At 40.2% G+C, this 22,971-nt stretch overlaps 1 protein-coding gene across 1 annotated transcript in view; it reads left to right on the top strand.

Annotated features, from left to right (window-relative positions):
- stab1 (stabilin 1) overlaps positions 1-17,959 on the top strand; it is a 49,396-nt gene extending 31,437 nt beyond the window's left edge. Inside the window, exons 51-69 of the mRNA XM_066671339.1 lie at positions 4,186-4,362; positions 4,731-4,817; positions 5,143-5,289; positions 5,389-5,445; positions 5,834-6,014; positions 7,369-7,518; positions 9,138-9,242; positions 9,507-9,614; positions 10,231-10,424; positions 11,176-11,320; positions 12,098-12,231; positions 12,980-13,145; positions 13,575-13,681; positions 13,779-13,898; positions 14,486-14,635; positions 15,766-15,879; positions 15,996-16,151; positions 16,696-16,803; positions 17,295-17,959. Coding sequence (XP_066527436.1) covers positions 4,186-4,362; positions 4,731-4,817; positions 5,143-5,289; positions 5,389-5,445; positions 5,834-6,014; positions 7,369-7,518; positions 9,138-9,242; positions 9,507-9,614; positions 10,231-10,424; positions 11,176-11,320; positions 12,098-12,231; positions 12,980-13,145; positions 13,575-13,681; positions 13,779-13,898; positions 14,486-14,635; positions 15,766-15,879; positions 15,996-16,151; positions 16,696-16,803; positions 17,295-17,357 — 2,469 coding nt within the window. The 3' untranslated portion in view covers positions 17,358-17,959. The remainder of the gene's footprint in view (positions 1-4,185; positions 4,363-4,730; positions 4,818-5,142; positions 5,290-5,388; positions 5,446-5,833; positions 6,015-7,368; positions 7,519-9,137; positions 9,243-9,506; positions 9,615-10,230; positions 10,425-11,175; positions 11,321-12,097; positions 12,232-12,979; positions 13,146-13,574; positions 13,682-13,778; positions 13,899-14,485; positions 14,636-15,765; positions 15,880-15,995; positions 16,152-16,695; positions 16,804-17,294) is intronic.
- The last annotated feature ends 5,012 nt before the right edge of the window (positions 17,960-22,971 follow it).

Here is a 22,971-nt window from a genome sequence, read left to right as displayed (position 1 = left end):
TTGACAATCTCTTGACTAACACCTGGCTTCTCCCTTTCCTCCCTAATACATCACACCCTTTGATTATTATTTCCAAACGTCATGGTATTTTTTAGGTTGCTAGGTGAACATTATTTTTTATATTATTTACAATGGTTGTTATTTTCCAGTTTTACCAAAATAACAATCTCAGGCTTCAGGTCTCAGGCCTTGAGCTGGTCCTTTCTCACAGCTGCCCCATGTGCTAATAAGGCAAATTGATAAAAGTTTAAAAACTATCGTTGTCTCAGGCCTCTGCCTTTGGATCTGCAGGTGCTTTGATAATAAGAGCAGAATTCTGCTGAACTGAGCTTCACCGAGCACACAGGCCAACTGTCTCAGAGAGAACCAGCTTCACAGTTCCATCAGTTATTAATTACAGTATTTTTACATTAAACATCATTCATTCATTCATTCATTATCTGTAACCCTTATCCAATTCAGGGTCACGGTGGGTCCAGAGCCTACCTGGAATTGACTTAAATGACAAAAACCCCCGCTTAGTTCCCGCAGTTCTTCCGTGGAAGTTTTCAGGCTGGGTCAGCGTGGATTTAGTCACCTGCGAGTCAAGCCGCCTCGGGCGTACTCAGAGACGCTTTGGACGAAAAGTTTCGCTGGTCCTTGCAGTCTCCAGAACTGAAAATCGAGTCAATAGGCTTATACTTATTTTACGATTTTCTTCTATCTCGGCGGTGTTTCTTACTCTGGCCAAAATAAGTTTCACCTGCTTTGATCAGTCGTGAGATTAAACTTAGATTGGGCGATAAAACATAAACACAATAAAAAAAAAGATTACTTAGAGTTCCTCGACGTTACGTTGTAGTTTCTGTATCACACTGCTAACTAACACAAGGCGTCCCTTGGAAGTTGAGTGAGGTCCTTAGAGTCTCTGATGAGTCGTTCCGTCGGCTTAAGGGAGAACGAAGAGCGTCGCACTTGAACAGTGAGCGCAACGTGAGAAGATCGCTGGAGAGCGAGAAAAGAGGTCTGAGAAGAACGGAAGCTAGAAGAACGAAGGGCGGAAGCGAGAGCGCGAAGGGCGGAAGCGAGAGAGCGCAACGTGAGTCGGGCACTCTCTTTTCAAAGGTGGCGTGGTCACGCCCAATTGGAAGATATCCTTCCTTTGATTGGATCCTGGGTCTGAGGCTCACGTGACTTGTTTCACGTTTCAGAGAGAGAGAGAAAAGATTCACATATACACAAAAATTACTTAATATACATATTTGTGGTATAGCACAATGAGTGTCCTGGATTATTAATATCAAACATCTACGTATATATATCTTGGGTATTTTACAATTACATCCCACTACAATATTATGCTAGAAGTTAGATACTAATTCGTTTTCCTAATCACTTCATTAGTTGGTAGACGTTCACCTGAGATTAACAGAGGGTGACATTAATACATATTTGCATAAAACATATTTATTAAAATTCGATTAAGTCCTTTATGTATGTAGACGGCCGCAGTGCGAAACATGATTTCGCAACTGTCCACTTGGGGTCGCTGTCGGTCCATGCTATTCATCCTGTGCAGATGGGTTAACAAGAGTTCAGGGCGAGGTCAATCCTGTTAGCCATCTGTTGATTTTTGCAAGAGATAACCAGTGAGCCATTTAGGCGCCAAGGGCCATAAACGGGTTCTTTTTAATTCTGGTCTTCACCACTTTGTTTGATCTTCTTTTTGCCTAAGAGCTTCATAAACTGGCTTGTTATCTTTAGAGGAGGGGGTCATAGCCAGGCATCCTTTGATGCAGACCTTAGGTGTGTGCGTGAGTGTGTGTGTGTGTGTGTGGGGGGGGGGGGAGTGCAGAGTCTTTGCACACACGCAGTCTGTGGAATGTAGGATTCTGTCCCAAGAAATCCTTTTTCAGAGAGAGAGAGTCTTTTCTTTCAGAACTTTTCGTTTCTTTATTCGATCCATACTCCACTACAATTCATTCATTCATTCATTATCTATAACCCTTATCCAGTTCAGGGTAGCGGTGGGTCCAGAGCCTACCTGGAATCATTGGGCGCAAGGCGGGAATACACCCTGGAGGGGGCGCCAGTCCTTCACAGGGCAACACAAACACACACATTCACTCACACACACACCTACGGAAACTTTTTTTTTTGCCAATCCACCTACTAACGTGTGTTTTTGGAGCATGGGAAGAAACCCACATGAACACGGGGAGAACATACCACACTCCTCACAGACAGTCACCCGGAGGAAACCCACACAGACACAGGGAGAACACACCACACTCCTCACAGACAGTCACCCAGAGGAAACCCACACAGACACAGGGAGAACACACCACACTCCTCACAGACAGTCACCCGGAAGAAACCCACGCAGACACAGGGAGAACACACCACACTCATCACAGACAGTCACCCAGAGGAAACCCATGCAGACACAGGGAGAACACACCACACTCCTCACAGACAGTCACCCAGAGGAAACCCACACAGACACAGGGAGAACACACCACACTCCTCACAGACAGTCACCCGGAGGAAACCCACGCAGACACAGGGAGAACACACCACACTCCTCATAGACAGTCACCCGGAGCGGGAATCGAACCCACAACCTCCAGGTCCCTGGAGCTGTGTTTATTCTTTTAATTTAAGTAATTCCATATTTAATAATAAAGTCAATTAGAAACCTCAGTCATTTAGAAACCTCAGTTTAACTCTGGAAAGAGCGCTAATCCATATCTGGGCTTACACACATTCACTCATTCACTCACACCAAGACAGTTATTAGGGAAGCCAATTTACCTGACCTCCATGTTTTTGTTTATTTTATAGCTGTTTAGTCATGGCACTGGGCATATTGAGCATATGGTCATATGTGGCTCTGCTAGAGTGTTCCATTCTATCTTTAGTGCTTTTCTATGGAGATTATACAAGTTGGGTGTACACAATTAAAATCCTGTGCATCTTACATTAGAGGAAATCACTCATTACAAGAGTAATGATTAATTTAAATTGTGTAATTGACACTGCATTCACACTGCATTCAATTGTATAATTGACACTGCATTCAATTGTGTAATTGACACTGCATTCACACTGCATTCAATTGTGTAATTGGCACTTCATTCATTTGTGTAATTGACACTGCATTCAATTGTATAATTGACACTGCATTCACACTGCATTCAATTGTATAATTGACACTGCATTCAATTGTGTAATTGACACTGCATTCACACTGCATTCAATTGTGTAATTGGCACTTCATTCATTTGTGTAATTGACACTGCATTCAATTGTATAATTGACACTGCATTCACACTGCATTCAATTGTGTAATTGACACTGCATTCACACTGCATTCAATTGTGCATTTGACACTGCATTCATTTGTGTAATTGACACTGCATTCAATTGTATAATTGACCCTGCATTCAATTGTGTAATTGACACTGCATTCACACTGCATTCAATTGTGTAATTGACACTGCTTTCAATTGTGTAATTGACACTGCATTCAATTGTTTAATTGACACTGCATTCACACTGCATTCATTTGTGTAATTGACACTGCATTCATTTGTGTAATTGACACTGCATTCAATTGTATAATTGACACTGCATTCATTCACACTGCATTCAATTGTGTAATTGACACTGCATTCAATTGTGTCATTGACAATGCATTCACACTGCATTCAATTGTGTAATTGACACTGCATTGAATTGTGTAATTGACACTGCATTCACACTGCATTCAATTGTGTAATTGACACTGCATTCACACTGCATTGAATTGTGTAATTGACACTGCATTGAATTGTGTAATTGACACTGCATTCACACTGCATTCAATTGTGTAATTGACACTGCATTCATTTGTGTAATTGACACTGCATTCAATTGTATAATTGACACTGCATTCACACTGCATTCAGTCGTGTAATTGACACTCCATTCACACTGCATTCAATTGTGTAATTGACACTGCATTCATTTGTGTAATTGACACTGCATTCACACTGCATTCAATTGTATAATTGACACTGCATTAATTTGTGTAATTGACACTGCATTCAATTGTGTAATTGACACTGCATTTATTCACACTGCATTCAGTTGTGTAATTGACACTGCATTCATTTGTGTAATTGACACTGCATTGAATTCTCTTGCACTTATGTTTAACTGCAGCAAGCCAAACTGATGGACATGGTGCAGCATGCTAGGTTCTATCCATTTACGATGTTCTGGCCGACTGATAACGCATTTAACAGCCTCCCAGCGGAGCAGCAGACTTGGTTGTACAGCGAAGACCATATCAACAAACTGCAGGCCTACATCAAGGGCCATATAATTCGAGACCAGAAAGTAGGTCACAGTTTTAGACCACGGTCAGTGGTCTGTGGTCTGCCATCAAATCTTGTTTTTAGATGCAAAACCCTTAATGATATTCGCTTATTTCTGCTTAATCATTCACATACTCACTCAATTATTCAAACACTCTTACACACACATTTACTCACACTTATACACTCACTCATTCACTCACTCACTTTGTACAAAATGCACATCAGTTAAAGAACATTCATTATTTAAAAATCAGTGTAAAACATCCTTCACATTCACTGTGACACACTGAATTACACATTCATTCATTGATTTATTTACATTCGTAGTTAATTTTATTGCTGTAATGCAATTGTGTGTGATTGCTGTAATATTATATGATGTTATAGACCACTGCTCTTGCCCTGGTACATGAGAAATATGTTCGATCTATGTATGGAACACGAGTGAGGTTCAGCTGTGACAGAAATTCAATAGTGAGTTTTTTTCTTTGTTTTAAATTTATATAATCGATATATTTTTGTAATTTTGACATCCTGATATTATAGAGTTTTATATTTTTATTATTCACAATAATGTTGAAAACAAGTATTATTTGGCTTTCAGAAATATAATGTATAAATGTTTGTATGTTTTAATACTTCAGATATTTTAGAACAAACAAAATAGAAATGTATTGTTGTATTTGTACTGTATTTTCATAAAAGTTAATTTTTGTTTATTTTGATGTGCCTCTATGAGAATATGATTTCTTGAAATGGTGCCATGCTGATCTTATATACTGCTATATACTTTTTTCAGGGGGATATTTTAATTAATGGAAACGATGCTAAAATCATAGAACGACACATGTTCTTTGATTCGGGGATTGCTTTCGGCATCGACAAGGTCCTGGAGCCACCGAATATAGGGGCACACTGTGATGATTTTGGAGATGTTCAGATCGATGTAAGAGATTATGCTGTAAAAATACTGCTTAAGTGATAGAAAGTAACCTTTCAACTCTAACCAAATTGCAAGCATTATGACACAATTTTATCAATACAGGGTCGTTGTGGACATTGTGCCTCTCCACCTATTTGTCCTTATGGATCTGTGGACATAGTAAGTACACCGTAATTCCATTACTCTTCTCACTTTTTATATTGTTCATCCTCAGAGTGATCTATACCACATAAAGTCACTGTCTGTGGAAGAACTTAGAGAGAAGTTGGATTGGCAGAACTAATCATGCAATCATAAATGTGTAGTTACTAAATGCAATCAAACTCTCACAGCAAGGTTCCACCACTTATGGCAAAGCTTACCCAGAAAGCTGTTACTGCAGGAAACGAGGAACAAAGTCCCCATTAGTTCCCTTCACTTCACGTTTTTTGAAAGAACAGGGGTCTAAAATGTAAATATTGTATGTTAATTTGACTGGGAATGTCAAAACAAATTATATGTATTTCATAATAAGCCTCATCTTTTTAATGTGTGTTTTTCTCCACAGAACAAAATAAGCTTGTGCAGAGTCCCGTTGTCGCACAGATTCAGAAGCCCATATTTATACAGAGGCTATGGCTTTACTGACCACTTAAGTTACTCGTCATTTCAAACTTGTAACCGAAAGTGCAAGAAAAAGACCTGGCTTTCAAAGTGCTGTAAGAACCATTTTGGCAGAGACTGTCAAGGTGAGAGAAGACAAGATCCTTTACTGCACAGACAGGACATTTACAGGAGTAGAGGTCCGGACAGACCCAGGGATTTAGAGATTTATTTTGTGGCAGGGGCGACCAAACATTCTGTCATGTTTTGTCAGAAATGCAGTGTTAAAATATATCTATATTGTAAATAAATTACACATATAGTGTAAAAGTAATCTTTGTCACCAAAGTGTACAATTTGGATGAGCTTTCATTCAAGGCTTTTTCAAAATCTGAATAATAAAAGCACAAAAAACAAAAGGCAACACTGTTATCTTAAAATTACCAATGGCTTTTATTGAACATTATATAAAACCTGTTTTATGTTAAATTCAGCATATAAACTTCATAAGAGAAATTGTTTATTAAACATATTTGAGTAGAATAGTTAAATGTTAAATAATTTGCTCATGTGTTTAGGAAAATAAAGCATTAAAAAATGAATGACTTACTGTATGCTGTAAATATCATATATAAATGTAAATATATCTTCTCATCTCCTCAGTTCTGAATGTACAGGGGTTGGACAATGAAAGTGAAAAACCTGGTTTTAGACCACAATAATTTATTAGTGTGATGTAGGGCCTCCTTTTGCGGCCGATACAGCGTCAGTTGGTCTTGGGAGTGACATATACAAGTCCTGCACAGTGGTCAGAGGGATTTGAAGCCATTCTTTTTGCAGGGCAGTGGCCAGGTCACTACGTGATGCTGGTGGAGGAAAACGTTTCCTGACTCGCTCCTCCAAAACACCCCAAAGTGGCTCAATAATATTTAGATCTGGTGACTGTGCAGGCCATGGGAGATGTTCAACTTCACTTTCATGTTCATCAAACCAATCTTTCACCAGTCTTGCTGTGTGTATTGGTGCATTGTCGTCCTGATACACGGCACCGCCTTCAGGATACAATGTTTGAACCATTGGATGCACATGGTCTTACTGGTGCATTGTGTAATTAATGAAGATTGTCCACCAGGCTGCTCCAATTTAGCCATGACACCTCCCACACTACAATGACAGGTGTTTCACTTTCATTGTCCAACCCCTGTAATGTGTATATCAGTGTTATTAAGAATTAAAAAAGGAAAATATAGCATGTTTACTATGAAATGGGACAATTGTGCATTATGTTTTCAGGAATAGAATGGCGATAATTCACTTAGCATTCACAGACGAGTACATTGTGCCCAAATTTGAAATTACAGTGGACTTTAAAATGAGCAGAAGTGTGTTCTTGGAAGATGAAATATTTTTCCATTCAGAAAATCCAAAAAGCAGATCAACTGACAAGGGGTCCCCACCTGCTACATGAAGACTGAGTGTGCTATGATTATTCCGTTGTAGTGTGTCCTGGAGGCTTGGAGGCACCATGTGGAGACCACGGTAACTGTGATGACGGACTGCTTGGGAGAGGAGTGTGTATATGTGACACTGGGTTTAATGGGACAGCGTGTGAGCTGTGTCTCCCAAACCACTTCGGCACAAACTGTACAGGTATTTTCAGCTTTCAGCTTTAATTCAACTTCAGCTAAGTCTATCACACTTTACGTCACATTCCGCTATCTTTGTTTTTAGTAAAGTACAGTTAAATCTGCTGATGGTGGTGCAGATCCTGCGGTTGTGGGTTCCAATCCCACTCTGGGTGACTGTCTGTGAGGAGCTGTGATCTCTGTGTGGGTTTCCACCAGGTGCTCCAGTTTCTGAAATCTATGAATCTAAGAATTTTAATTTTATGAAAATGAATCCTATCACAATAAATGCATAAACCTCACTGGGACTTTACACTGAAATACAGTCAAACTCAACTAATGTATCTTTGAATAGTGGTATATCACGATACATAAAATATAAATAAACATAAAGGAAAAGCAGAATCTGGAAACATTGTATTAAACATGTATTTTAAAATATGCAAACAATATTTTCATATTTAACCATCCACTTTATAGGTTGCATTCATAAATAAATGAGCTTCTTTTGAGTAAGTCTCATTCCAGTGTCTGTTAAAATTTGTGCCACAGATTTGATTAAAAGCGTTCCATAAACAGGTAGAGCTGGACGATACGGCCAAATACAATATATGTCCTAATATTGGTCGATACAATATAATTAGGGTATCGATATTCATTCATTCATTCATTATCTGTAACCCTTATCCAGTTCAGGGTCGCGGTGGGTCCAGAGCCTACCTGGAATCATTGGGCGCAAGGTGGGATTACACCCTGGAGGGGGCGCCAGTCCTTCACAGGGCAACACAGACACACACACATTCACACACTCACACCTACGGACACTTTTGAGTCGTGTGTTTTTGGACTGTGGGAGGAAACCGGAGCACCTGGAGGAAACCCACGCAGACACAGGGAGAACACACCACACTCTTCACAGACAGTCACCCGGAGGAAACCCACACAGACACAGGGAGAACACACCACACTTCTTACAGACAGTCACCCGGAGGAAACCCACACAGACACAGAGAGAACACACCACACTCCTCACAGACAGTCACTCAGAGGAAACCCACGCGGACACAGGGAGAACACACCACACTCCTCACAGACAGTCACTTGGAGGAAACCCACGCAGACACAGGGAGAACACACCACAATCCTCACAGACAGTCACCCGGAGGAAACCCACGCAGACACAGAGAGAACACACCAACTCCTCACAGACAGTCACCTGGAGCGGGAATCGAACCCACAACCTCCAGGTCCCTGAAGCTGTGTGACTTCGACACTACCTGCTGCGCCACTGTGCCGCCCTAGGATATCGATATGAACGATAAAAAAAAATAAACAAAGAAAAACTGCCAACAACTGAAAGCAACATGACATCACCATCAAACAACAACCTTTAGGTTTTTCAATGTTAATGTTTTTAAACTAACTTTAAAATTGAGTGCATTGAACTGATGTCAGCGCCCTCTAATGACCGTCAGTCAGTGACAGATGCTGTAAATAACGTGTACTGAAATATTGAACATGTGTGTAAAGGTCATATCAATGTTATTGAAATATTTAATATTGCGATATTTATTGCCCTTGAATTATTGTCCAGCCCTATAAGCAGGTCCTTTATATAAAGTCGTGACTGTGTTCTGTTTGCAGCCTGTAACTGTACGACTAACGGAAAGTGTGATGATGGTCTCGATGGCGATGGAAGCTGCTTCTGCCAAGAGAGCTGGACAGGAATGTGGTGCGAGTCTAAAATCGGTAAAAAGAGCACTTCTTCATCAAGTTCACAATTAAAACCCTGTGTTTTATGTTTTATTCTTTTACTGCATATAATTATTTGTATAATCTCTGTAGATTGCTCTTGTGGTAGCCATCAGATCCTAACAGTAATGTTCCAACATCTAGTGTAACACTGTCCTAGAAGTACAGGGAACAGGCAGAAGCTTTGTGCTAATACACTTCCTTTCAGAAGACACACTGGATGAGCTGGTGTCCCTAGCCTTTAATCTGTTATGATTTTAGAGGTGAAGCCGGTTTGCTCCCCGGAGTGTGGCTCTAATGCGGTGTGTCGGATGGGGAACGAGTGCGAGTGTGTGCCGCCGTATGAAGGAAGCGGCTTTAACTGCACAGGTGCGTTTTTACAGTCGTTACAGTACAAGAAAAGTCATTACTCGAGCATTTGGATTTAAAGATTCACTGATACTGTGCATCTCTGAACTGTGGCCTGATGCTGATATGTGATATCTTTCCTGTATGTATCTGCAGCTGTTGATGCAGATACAGGCAACATTTGCATTCATATATAACCATGTGATTAACAGTGGTGGCATATGTTTTGTTGATTTTTTTGAGTGAAAATAAGAACATGTTCTGTTTATTAAGTTGAGTCTCCGCGACACGAAACAGGTTTAACCCTTAAACGTTTGGAGATATTGCTGTTGTGTCTGCAGTCTTCCTTGTTTTCATACTTACATAATGATTAGATTATCAGTTATATAACGGTTACATTTGCATTTGATTTACATCCTGTATCAACAGATTCAAGTCTCCACTTTCTTTGTGGAGATTTCAACAAATATATAAAGAATGCTTTGTATTTCAGTGACTTCAGATCAATAAAATCTCTCATCTTCTACCAACCTGCAAACACACGTGTCCTGGTTTAAAACTCTGAATCTGGATTCAGCTTGTTTCCATGACCTATGAGTGAAAACACTCTCATGAAACCTCTCGTGTTTTGTTGTAGCTCCTGACCTGTGTGCTGCATATAACGGAGGGTGTGATGTCCAAGCTGACTGTACTCAGATGGATGTAAACGTCTCCTGTTCGTGTAAAGCAGGACACACCGGGGATGGCTTCGCCTGCTCCCCTATAAACCGCTGTGTGGAGGAAGAGAACGGGGGCTGTAGTGAATTTGCTAACTGCATCGTTACTGGGCCTGTAAGTACTGTGATTTGTTACTCAATTTATATATTAAACTAATATTCTTGGAGCTATGTTTACATGGGTACATTTCTACACATTGTGTACGGTCCATAAATGGAAATTAAGTTGCTGAATCAGAGAGATCTGCATTCATAGTAAAACCAATATATATCTGCCTTCAGTAGACTACTTTTAAAAAGTCAGACAAATGATCATACACCAACAGAATAGTTGTAGGATGAAACCACTGCCCTCCTTGTGGCAGAAAGGCTTGGATTCACAGCTTGGGCAGGAGCAGGTCAGATCTGTGCTACAGCAATACGTCTCAGTATGCTTTAAGTAGCTTATATATTGTAACAAGTAGAGGTGTGATAGTAGAGGTTGACAGACATAGCCAGCCATACTCAAGATTATACTTCATTTCTCCTGAACATGGGAGTAGGAAATAGAGAATACACTAGGTATAAATTCAGCATGTACTGCTGAGCTAACAATTAGCTTTGTTATGCTAAGTAAAGACATGTAAACACACTGTTACAGTAAAACATCCCTCAGAGCACAGTGAATAGCCCCTAAAGCACGTTTTCCAAGTCCTGATTGGCCCAGGGCCCTCTGAAAATCCACGGCTTAAATATGTAACGTTATGAAACCTTTAAGTCCTTTTGGATACAAGTGCAAAATGCCTTTAGAGGAAACATATAATATGTAAATAACACATGAAAACAGATTGTACGAGGTGTAATGACCACCATTACTGTCGCATCAGAATGAGAGGAGGTGTGAGTGCCTCCCGGGGTATGTGGGAAATGGAGTCCAGTGCCTGGAGGTGGTGGTGCCCCCTGTTGACCGCTGTCTGGAAGAAAATGGAGGCTGTGATGCCAAAGCCACCTGCAAAGACCTACACTTCCACAGTAAGAATCAGATCTGCTTTCAGAACTGTTGCTCAGCAACAGCTTTAGATTTAGCTTTTTGACTTCACACACAAAATATATATTTGAATAATTTTTTTTTGATTATTTGATTATACGCTCTCATTTATTTTAATGGCCTTTTGTGGGCACTGCTTGTATAAACCACATACAAAGCATGAAAGTAAATGGCACACTCTGGGGCAGTTTCCTGTGAGTGTAAGTTTACTATGCCCAAAGCTAAATGTGGTCTAGAAAAGTATGAAGCCCTCCGGCACTGGACAGTGTGTCAGTGGAACTGCATCTAAAATCTGGAGTGATGGAGCTCCATTTAATACTGCATTTAACACTGGGCTGAGTTGGAGTGATCCAAATCAAATGATCCAATATCAGCACCCGACTGCATGCAATCAAATGCTCACTAAAATGTTTCAGTATCTAGTCGAAGCTGCGAAAAGGGAAATCAAACTCCTGATTAATTATTTCTGTACCATTTCTGTGTCTGTTTATTTTCCCTATACTCCACAAATGACTTATAAATAATGCTCTGGTTTGGCCACAGTACAGAAAGTGTGTTTATCTTAATGTATTTCCTGAATGTTTATTGGTCTGCCGGTGTTAGATCACAGCTGAATAATGGGGAAACACTTAAAAAGAGAAATCCACGGCTTTAAATCCACTTCTTCACTATACTCACACATTATACACTTTAGAATGTGTAATTGTTTCTGTACAAAACTGTGTTGTAAAGCTTTCTAAGACTTGTTTTCTGTTTTTTAGCCAAAACCGCAGGTGTTTTCCATCAGAGGTCACCACTGGGGAAGTATATGTTGAACTACAGTATGGCGGAGGAGGCCTGTAAAGCCGAAGGAGCCACCCTCGCCAGTTTGAAACAACTTTCAGATGCTCAGCAGGTACCATGTTTAGTTTTTCATTGTCTACGGTTCATTATTTTCTCGCATGGAGAGTGACGGTTGGTTTTACACCAATTTGATTATACACTCTGCATATATTACATAGTTACACAGCATACAATTCACAGTTAATTACATCTGATAGTAACATCTCTTGCTTACATTCATATAGCTTATGGATTCTTGTTACAGTGCATGTTCTTGAGGAGAGCAGACTTCACTCTTTACTGTTGCTTTTGTTAGTTTGCTGCTCATTGAATACTTCTCCTGATCATGGTAGTTTGTTTGTTTTAATAATCATGCCATGTTGCCAGATGTAGCACTATGTCTTGATTGTTAATGAACAGAATACTTTGCTGATATATAAATTTACCATGGATCATCCTTCACTACTATGAATGCTAGGAAGGTCACACTAGGTTAAATGAGTGTTATTTATAATACATTTAATACATTACCAGTGCTGGTTTGTGTGAGATAAGTGTGAGAAGTAATGCAAGTGATATTCCAAATCCTATTCAGGAGAAAGATCAGGCTCTTCATACTCACAAAATGCTCTGAGAAGGAGTTAATTAGGATGTTAATGACCTTATGTAAATGCTCCCACTGTAATTAATCATATTTTCTCGCAAATAAACGAAGCATTTGTGTCTGTTTAATCCTACGCCAACATTTCCATCCTTTGTTACCGGTAATTCCTCCTGAAGTGTTTGTTCTAATCAACATTTCGCATCTTGTCTCCTCCTAGCTTGGAATGCACTTGTGTGCGGCCGGATGGATGGATGAGAAGAAAGCAGGCTACCCTATACGCTATCCTTCTGTTAAATGCGGTGGTAACCATGTGGGCATCGTCCTGTATAAAGATCCTGTTGACTTAAGCACCGTTTATGATGCTTACTGCTACAGAATGGGAGGTACGTTCAACAATACAGACCATTAAGGAATAATAAAAAGCTTTATTGCAGTTATGCAGTAGTGTCTGTGTACACTGTGCGTCCAAACATTTGTAGACTCTTATAACCAATGTGATCAGCTACTTTAATGTCACAGATTTCCAGTTTTGATCACACAGCTTGTATAATACAATAAGCCACAGTAGAGAAGCCGTGCCTCAGCCCAAGTTAACCAGTCCTCAAAGAATGAGCTGGAGAGGTATTAAATTCCTCAAGCATAGGTCTGTAGAGCCGTGGAACAGTGCGTCTGGGATGAGTTGGAATTATCTAACATCAGGACCTATCCTCACTAATACTGCCATCAAATCCTCACAGCACTGTTCCTACATACAATGCCATATAGTGTTCTCGAACATTGTGTAATAACAAAGCTGCTGTGTGTCCTTTCAGAGGTGACATGTGAATGTGGGGATGGATACGTCGGCAATGGCGAGTTCTGTAATGGAAATGTGGTGTCTGTGATTGCTACCAATTCCAACTTCTCAATATTTTACTCTGTAAGAAGCTCAGAGCTTTCACTCTCAAATACGAATACAGAATGCATGCAGATGTATGGATTTTCTGCCATTAATGTTACGCTTGGATCTCATTCAGACTCTGGTCAAGTACGCAGAAGCTGCAGAGGACGGGAAAAATCTCCTGGACTTTCTTTCAACGAGGTCCTCAAACACCACTCTCTTTGTGCCGCACGATGCAGGATTCTCTGGGAATGAGGTAAAGTGTCTATAAATGAAATATGCTTAAATATCTGTTGTTTACGAATGCTTTATAACACATAACACTTTCCTGTAGGTCAGCGTTTATAAGCCTGGGGTAAACTGCATATAAATCCTGTGTATGATGTGTTTGAAAATGTACCATTTGGTGGCAATTCTTTACAAGCCATTCATGGCAGTGACATTAACATAAATCAATGTCCAGCAGGTGTCATTTGTCATAAAAGCTACTGTATTCAATTTATTCTAGAAAATCTTATGGCACCTGCTGCTTAACACCACTCAGACTAATGGCAGAGGTATTGCATGGAGCTCCATTACTCCAAAGAATGCAGTTCCACTGCTATAGAGTCCAGTGTTTGGCAGCTTTATGCCTCTTTTGCCAATATTTGCACTGGACATGATGATGGTAGGGTCATGTGCAGCTGCTCCAGAGCATCCCAGTTCACCTAAAAGTGGCCGAAGGAGTCTACAATCTTTTAGACATGTAATGTGAATGAAACAAACGACAACACCAGCTTCATGCACTCATCCATATGAGACTGGGACTTGATTGGTTACATCCTTGTCATTTGTCATTTACAGACTCTGTCATGGAGAGATATGGAGTATCACATCTCCGCCAACAACAGCTTACACTTTTACGAGGATCTGAAGCACAACACAGTGATCCCGTCTCGACTGGGATTGAATCTCATCATCGCCATAAACTCAGACGACAGAGATCAAGATGAGGTTTTTAATATAGGATTTATTGAAGCTTACAGGGCCTCTGACAGGATGTGTTATTAATTTTTTTACTATTATTGGGGTAAACAACTGGTGAATATCAAATCTTATTAGTTTAAAATCAGATGATAGCAAGTGAGCACTAGATAAGATTGAATGAGCTCCACATACTGCTGAGTGATGTGGTGTGTTCTCCCTGTGTTTGCATGGGTTTCCTCCGGGTGACTGTCTGTGAGGAGTGTGGTGTGTTCTCCCTGTGTCTGCGTGGGTTTCCTCCGGGTAACTGTCTGTGAGGAGTGTGATGTGTTCTCCCTGTGTCGGCGTGGGTTTCCTCCGGGTGACTGTCTGTGAGGAATGTGGTGGGTTCTCTCTGTGTCTGCGTGGGTTTCCTCCGGGTGACTGTCTGTGAGGAGTGTGGTGTGTTCTCTCTGTGTCTGCGTGGGTTTCCTCTGGGTGACTGTCTGTGAGGAGTGTGGTGTGTTCTCCCTGTGTCTGCGTGGGTTTCCTCCGGGTGACTGTCTGTGAGGAGTGTGGTGTGTTCTCCCTGTGTCTGCGTGGGTTTCCTCCGGGTGACTGTCTGTGAGGAGTGTGGTGTGTTCTCCCTGTGTCTGCGTGGGTTTCCTCCGGGTGACTGTCTGTGAGGAGTGTGGTGTGTTCTCCCTGTGTCGACGTGGGTTTCCTCCGGGTAACTGTCTGTGAGGAATGTGGTGGGTTCTCTCTGTGTCTGAGTGGGTTTCCTCTGGGTGCTCCGGTTTCCTCCCACAGTCCAAAAACACATGTTGGTATGTGGATTGGAGACTCAAATGTGTCTGTAGGTGTGAATGTGTGAGGGTGTGTCGCCCTGTGAAGGACTGGCGCCCCCTCCAGGGTTTATTCCTGTCTTGTGCCCAATGATTCCAGGTAGGCTCTGGACACACCGCGACCCTGAACTGGATAAGGGTTACTGATAATGAATGAATGAATTAATAATATTGATTGAAGTATTAAGACAAACATATGTATAATAAGCCCCCATTCTGAGGGATTAATATTACTTTATTAAATGTTTTTATATTAACACACGGTGTAGTTTCTGAATTCATATTTGCGCTGAGTGATATTTAAACATTGTTCATCATTATGGTTTATTCCCACAGGATTCAACACCAAGAAAACTGGTGGAAAAACAATTAATTTTAGACTGGGATATTCCAGCCGTTAATGGATTAATCCACATTATCCAGGGGCCTCTAAGAGCCCCTCCCATTGCTGTAAGTCACTTTTGATAACAGTGTAATTTTCCCTTTTTCAAGTTGGCACACATTCACCTCCACATTAAGTTGTGTGAACAAAGGAGCTCTACCAATGTACGTTTTTATATTTACAGGTGATCGTCCCAACTCAGTCTGCTGTCCATTCAAAGTCCAATGCTCCGGCTGTGACCACTGTATTGATCGTCATTGTTATTGTGGGGGTTATTGCGGGTGTGGCGTATTATTTCTTGAAACACAGGAACGATGCATTTCGCTTCCAGTATTTCAAGGCAAGTGAAGCTCCCAAAACTCTCCAATACAATGGTGTATTAATAATTAAAGGCAGACACATGACTTAAGGATACAGAGAGTTTACGGCTCCTACCAACCGTGCGAGACCTGGTGTCGCCCCAAAACCTCTTTGTCAAATAAACAGCACTTAAAAGTTCCATCTTTGAGAAAGAGGAGAAAATCAAGGTCCGCTCTCGCTTCAAATCTGAACACATCCACAGCTGTTCATGCCCAGCCTTCCACTTTGGAAAGAACAGCTCAGTACTATGGCTGTGAAAGGATGTCAAGTAGCACTTCTTGAAAAATAATTATAAATAAATACATTGAAAGAAATAAACCAATTTGCACTAGAACTAATACAATCTGTGACTCAGATTAGAGTTCCATGGATTGCCGAGTGAGTGAGTGACCTTTCACCAGTGAAATGAATAACCTTAATGGCTCTTTTGACTGGAAACACAGTAAATCTGGTTTGCACTGTACTGTGAATAAACAGAGATGACTAAAGATAACTGACACCCAGTCTTCCTGTATCTTTGACAGAATGATGATGAAGATGGCGCTTCTTCGAAAGCTGGGGGGAATCCTGCGATTGTGTCCATCCCCAACCCTTTATACAGCGGCTACAGGGCGTTTGCAGAGCCTTACGGGGTAAATACCGAGCTATAACCTTCAGAATTATGACCTTGTTTGCACATGACCAGGGATTGGTGCCTGGATTCCTTTTTAATATTAATATTGTATGTTAAATATATTTTAAAACAAGGATGCGTTGTGTTAATTCTCATGAATCTTTAACAGACAAAAAGGGAAGAATTCCAGTGATGCTTAAAAAATTGCAAATCATAATTATTGTCTTAAATTCAAAGAACAGAGTGCATCAGTCACTTTACATGATGTCGGCTGTTTATGGTTTATTTCCTTAGGGCTTTATATTGCATTGTCTTCCTGTTGCCAAGCAACAATGGCATGGGGAATTTTAACCAGTTTAGTCCACGCTTGGCATTGGGCAAGATGACTTAAGTCTCTAGGAAACATGGATATTACTAACATTAAACATGTCCATGGCAATGATCTGGTTGAAAAATGTAGTAATAATAATAATAATAATAATAATAATAACAACAATACTCTCTTTTCAGGAACCAGAACAGGTTGAATCACCAGCCATGGATGAATCAAATCCAGTCAACCTTCTTGACTAATATTACAAATTTTTATGAAAATTCAGACACTTTAATTAATACAGGCATGTTTGATACATGCAGTTTTATATTAACTATGTCCACACCTTCAGCCTGGGTTTTTGGTTATAATTGAATTCCAACAAAACACTGTTTGTTTTTGTTTTTGTTTATTTTTTGCATCTTCCATCACATTTTACTGGGGGGAGAAAAAAATAAATAAATAAACATTCACTAGTGTTGTTATGAGACAGATATGGAGATGATGTGGCCAGCAGGTATAATTACATTTGAAATAAATAAACGGACAACGATTTGAAATAAATTCAAAATAAAAGTCTTTTCTGAAGAGATGGCAGAGTGATTGTGCATTGATTGATTGATTGTGTTAATCCATTCCCTGGTGGTGGTGGTGATGTGGTTGCTGTTGTATTCAAGAGGTAGGATTCATTCAATCATTCATCTTCTGTAATAACTTCATCCTGAGCAGGTTTGCCAGAACCATTCCATAAAAACTGGGTAGTTCCTTGGTGAAGCAGTTTGTGCCTCGGCTCTGAGAGAAGCAGATCAATGCACTTCTCTTTCAACACCTCACCTTTATTGATCAGCATTGGTCCGAAGCCTAATCCACAACAAATAATGATTTTCCATGTTGCAATTTTAGAAGTTTGTGCTATTTTGTTGTTTGCTTATTTCCACAATACTGTGTTTTTTGTGGCTTCAAAAATGGAGCAGGAAGGAGCTTCTAGAACTAAATAAAGATAATACATTTCAGATGAAGAACAGCACTGATTGCTAATGTAATCAATGATGAATGATTACTGCGGGATGCGGGGATTAAGGCGTGTGAGATGGAGAGCACAGCCCAATCTAGCAGCAGAAACCACGAGAACCATTAGAACTGAGACTAAGAGTGTAACATGTTACCTGGAAGGACATTTGGAGATAACACTCCTGCATGATTTAACATGGCCTTACCTTGTTTGAATGTAATGAACATCGTTAGCAAATAACACTTAAATTACTCAGTACACTTACAGTTGTATTCATTTACAAGTTGCAATGGTTAGCAAGGTCTCCTCCATTCAAACAGTGGTATGAGGCTAGTAGGGTGAAGACAAATATAAATCTACTCAAAGACATGTAACGCCCCATCACATCTTTTAAACCCCATTAACATTACGTCATTGGAGCTCAACATGTTTGAAGGAGAGCATTAACTTCCAATTCTGGTAATTCAGCTTACAGACGCCTGCATTGCTAAGCAACAACAATGGCTACTTTACTGCATGCTGTAGCTAGTAGTTACTTCAGAAAATGGAAAATAGAAAAATGGACAAAAGACAATGAGTTTGACATGATCAGGCCTCAGTGTCTCTGAACGCTTAGTGCAGCCATTTTAGAAAATAAAGCATCATACAGAATTCATACTACACATGCTACAGAGTTAGGATTTCTGAGGACATCAGAGGGGACAGAAATGGGCACAACAGGCATCTACAACGGCTGCTGTTCGCCAGAATGTGACCCTTACAACTGTTCCTTTTCTGAGACAAATCAACATCACTCGAATCACCAAGACCATCAGGGGCCTGATATCACACCTGACCCTGACGCCTGATTAGAGGTGTGAAGCTCACAGTCATTGGAGGATAGTCCAACACCGTGTGCCTGAACTTCAAAGATTATTTAGAGCAGGGGTGTCAAACTCATTTTGGTCTGGGGGCCGCATACAACTTAATCGGATCTCCAGGGTGCCAGACCAGTAAACTCATTCCAAAATTACATGGAACTAACAATAAGTCCACTTATTCTTCTTTGTATTAGTGCACCAGCTTTATGAAAGTGTCAAACAAATAAATACAGTGGAATTTGAGTTCCTAACTTGTGCTTATTGATAGTCAGAAAACATGTTATTTCTTACTAATTCAAGGAATAAGGTTTAAAAGACCGTTGCCCTCCCCCCAACGGTGTTGGGAAACTCTAATAGGCGTCTTGCCTGTGACGTAGATGGTGGACAACAACTCTAGAAGTTGCACTTAATTTAATGCAAAATGACGAAAAGGTGTGTTGTTTTTGGCTGCAATCATTCAATGTACAGTGGGACATCTGTGCACAAATGGCCCAAAGATCCCAAAATATCCAGAAAATTGACTAAATTTGTCAACTTTAAACGAGCACTTTGGAAAGGACCATCCGCTCACTCCGTTATCTGTAACTCATTTCACTGGCGCTTTTCCAACAATATGGGCATGTAAGGACACCAACGAAAGGTGTTCAAGAGCCTCTGTAACATGGAGGTAAACAGGGTAAGGACACTCACTTCGCCTGTTTTAGTTGGTGTTAGTTAACGTTAGCTTGACTTGCTAAACTCGGTGGCTCAGATTATACTCGGCTACGTAGGTGCATTACGGAGGTTTATAGTGTCGGATGAATTCGAGTTCGACTTCGATCACATTTACAAGAATAACGGTACCTCTAAATTTGAGTTTAGCTTATTACTAGGCTATTGTCATGAATAATGTTGGTTATTTAGCTAGATACTGTCATAACAGTCAGTCATAACGGTGTTTTACTGCGGTGTTGTTCAGCTGTTGTCCACCAGTGACGTCACGGTTGCGTTCGAGAATTTCCGTAGCGAGCTCTGGTTTTTTTCGTCAGTTTAATAAAATTGTCCGTTTTAAAGCAAATTAAGCTGCTATTTTCATTTTAATTCATACTTATATATGTCAGTAACTACAATAATGTGAAATATTCATGGAGGTCCATTAAGTGGTGGTTAGCCTTTAAGCAACGAATCTTGCAGCATGCGCACCAGGCACACGGGTTTCCCATTCACCTCTATGAACATATAGGAAGAGGTCCATTTTTCTTGAAAAATCTGAGACTCTGTGTCCACTTTTCTCTTTTTTGACAAAGACATTTCACTTAAGAGGGTGCCAGGGTCAACAGAAAAAGCGGGTAAAGCGATAGAACTGACTAAAACGCGCCCATAAGCGGACAATATGAAATATGAAAAAAAACTGCATATTTTAAATAAAATGGAGTTTATTCTTTTTTAATAATGCAGGTTTATCCCACGGGCCGGACTGAACCCCCTGTATGTTTAACACCCCTGAACTTCTGCAGCTGTAGCTTAAAAGTGGAAGTTCACATTTTTCATACTTTCATTTATAATTACTTCCAGTTTAAGACTATTTTCATTTTCCCCCACAAATGGATTGCTTTATACATTTTGAATTTACGATGTTAATTGTGGTACCTGAATCGTTTTTTTTTTTTTTTTTATAAAACCAAATTCTTTTAAGACTTAATGTCGTAAATACATTACTCCTTTTCTGTTCATAGTTTTGGAGCAATGTACATGGGACAAACCATTCCAGTTTTTAATTGGTTTGGGAAGCAATATATATATATATATATATATATATATATATATATATATATATATATATATATATATTAATAAAAAAAAACGGACACTAATATTTAACAGAGAAGATAAAATAATTATAAAAGAATACATATAAAAATTCTGGTTTTGTCCTCTCCCTTAATGTTGTTCATTCATTCATTCATTCATTCATTATCTGTAACCCTTATCCAGTTCAGGGTCGCGGTGGGTCCAGAGCCTACTTGGAATCATTGGGCGTAAGGCAGGAATACACACTGGAGGGGGCGCCAGTCCTTCACAGGGCAACACACACTCACACCTACGGACACTTTTGAGTCGCCAATCCATCTACCAACGTGTGTTTTTGGAGCGTAGGAGGAAACCGGAGCACCCGGAGGAAACCCTCACAGACAGTCACCCAGAGGAAACCCACGCAGACAGAGAGAGAACACACCACACTCCTCACAGACAGTCACCCAGAGGAAACCCACACAGACACAGGGAGAACACACAACACTCCTCACAGACAGTCACCCGGAGGAAACCCACGCAGACACAGAGAGAACACACAACACTCCTCACAGACAGTCACCCAGAGGAAACTCACACAGACACAGGGAGAACACACCACACTCCTCACAGACAGTCACCCAGAGCGGGACTCAAACCCACAACCTCCAGGACCCTGGAGCTCTGCTGCGCCACCGTGCTGCCCCCTTAATGTTGTGTTTTCATTTAATATTCTTGCTTTACATTTGGTTTTTGGTTCTATTAATGTGTTCTCACTTTCCATTCGACTGTTCTTGTCTTTAATTTACTGCATAAACACAGTAAATCAAATCACACATCTGTTTCAAATTTTAATTCTTTATCTCCTGGGGCACTAATAAAATTGTATACAGAGGCGTAGACTGTTTATCAAAAGCAAGGAGCTCTCTCAGTATTTCATCGTTATTTATTGGACTATTTCTATGAGAAATATCCAAAAAACTCAATCTGAAATCATGCAAACATTCTTGTTTACTCAAAACAAAGCCTCTGGCCAGCCTCGTGTAGGTGGGTGTCTATCTGCTTAGGTTGCAGTAATTACGTTTAAAAGTGGGTTCAGCCAAATGCCTAGATCCAGTGTTGATTACTGAGGGAAATATGGGAAATGAAGTCCTCCCTCAGTGGTCATTAACGGCACACACTTTGCTTATACTCTGGAAAATTACCAGTCTTATCTCCCTCAGATGCGCTTCTCCAGACAATCTGAGGAATCCGGTAAAGTGTGGGAGGCTTAAGACTTACGTCTGTGAGCTTGCTGTGTAGAGAACAACAAAGATTCTACACCAGTAAGCCAAAACATTAAGAACACCTGACAAACTGGTAGAAAACATTTTTAACATTTGACATCTTTTTTTTAGTGACTTCAACTGATACAAAGTTATTAATTTACTGTTGGGTGCACTTCTTAGATGTGTGCTCCTGCTATGCATCATGAATTGCCCTATGAAAAGCATATGCAAATTACCTATGAAATGTAATAAATCATACTAGTTTCGTTAATTAGGTTCTATATAAATGTGGCATGTTAATTTCTCTGTTCTGTTCATTAAATAATCTTTGGCTGTTCTGTTGCTTGGCAGCCACCATTGTTTTGTTTCTTTGCCTTTGGTGAGAAGTAGTTTATTACAATTATAATTAGTAATACATTGAATTATTTAACGAGAGGTATGATCAGAAAATATGAGCTAATTGCACTGGAGTTAATATAACCAGAAAAATCTGTATCTGATCAATTGCTTTTAGACAAACTAGACAAACAAAATCTGGAGTGTTCGGTGCTGGACAGTTCTTGGTAACGTTTGAACAACATGCGTCAACAGAGACCAGGAGACAACTCTTGAAGCCTTTGAGATTCCTCAAGGTTAATAACAAATTATGCCTTTCGGTGCTTTTCCACTGCAGGGTACACACTCCTCAGCTGTACTGTGTTTGGTCCCTGGAACCTGGTTGGTTTTCCCCGACCACAGCTGCAGCAAAAAATGTGTCTGGTGATATCACAAAACACTGACTTCAATGGGAAAAGTGGGCTTTGGAAAACAGTGGTGATCTTCAGCTGTAAGGTTAAGTGTTGTTTACTTCTCGTTTATTGGTTGTTGTTGCTGTTGGGGACTGAACACAGCTCCGTCGTCAGTTCAGACAGATCAGTAGAGTTTGTTCCTTCCTTGTTGCAGCGTCCAGCTCTCGCTGGATTCT

Source organism: Hoplias malabaricus, chromosome 5, assembly GCF_029633855.1.
Source record: "Hoplias malabaricus isolate fHopMal1 chromosome 5, fHopMal1.hap1, whole genome shotgun sequence".
NCBI classification, from domain to species: Eukaryota; Metazoa; Chordata; class Actinopteri; order Characiformes; family Erythrinidae; genus Hoplias; species Hoplias malabaricus.
The sequence above is the reverse complement of the archived record's forward strand: the minus strand, read 5'-3'. Positions and strand labels throughout refer to the sequence as shown.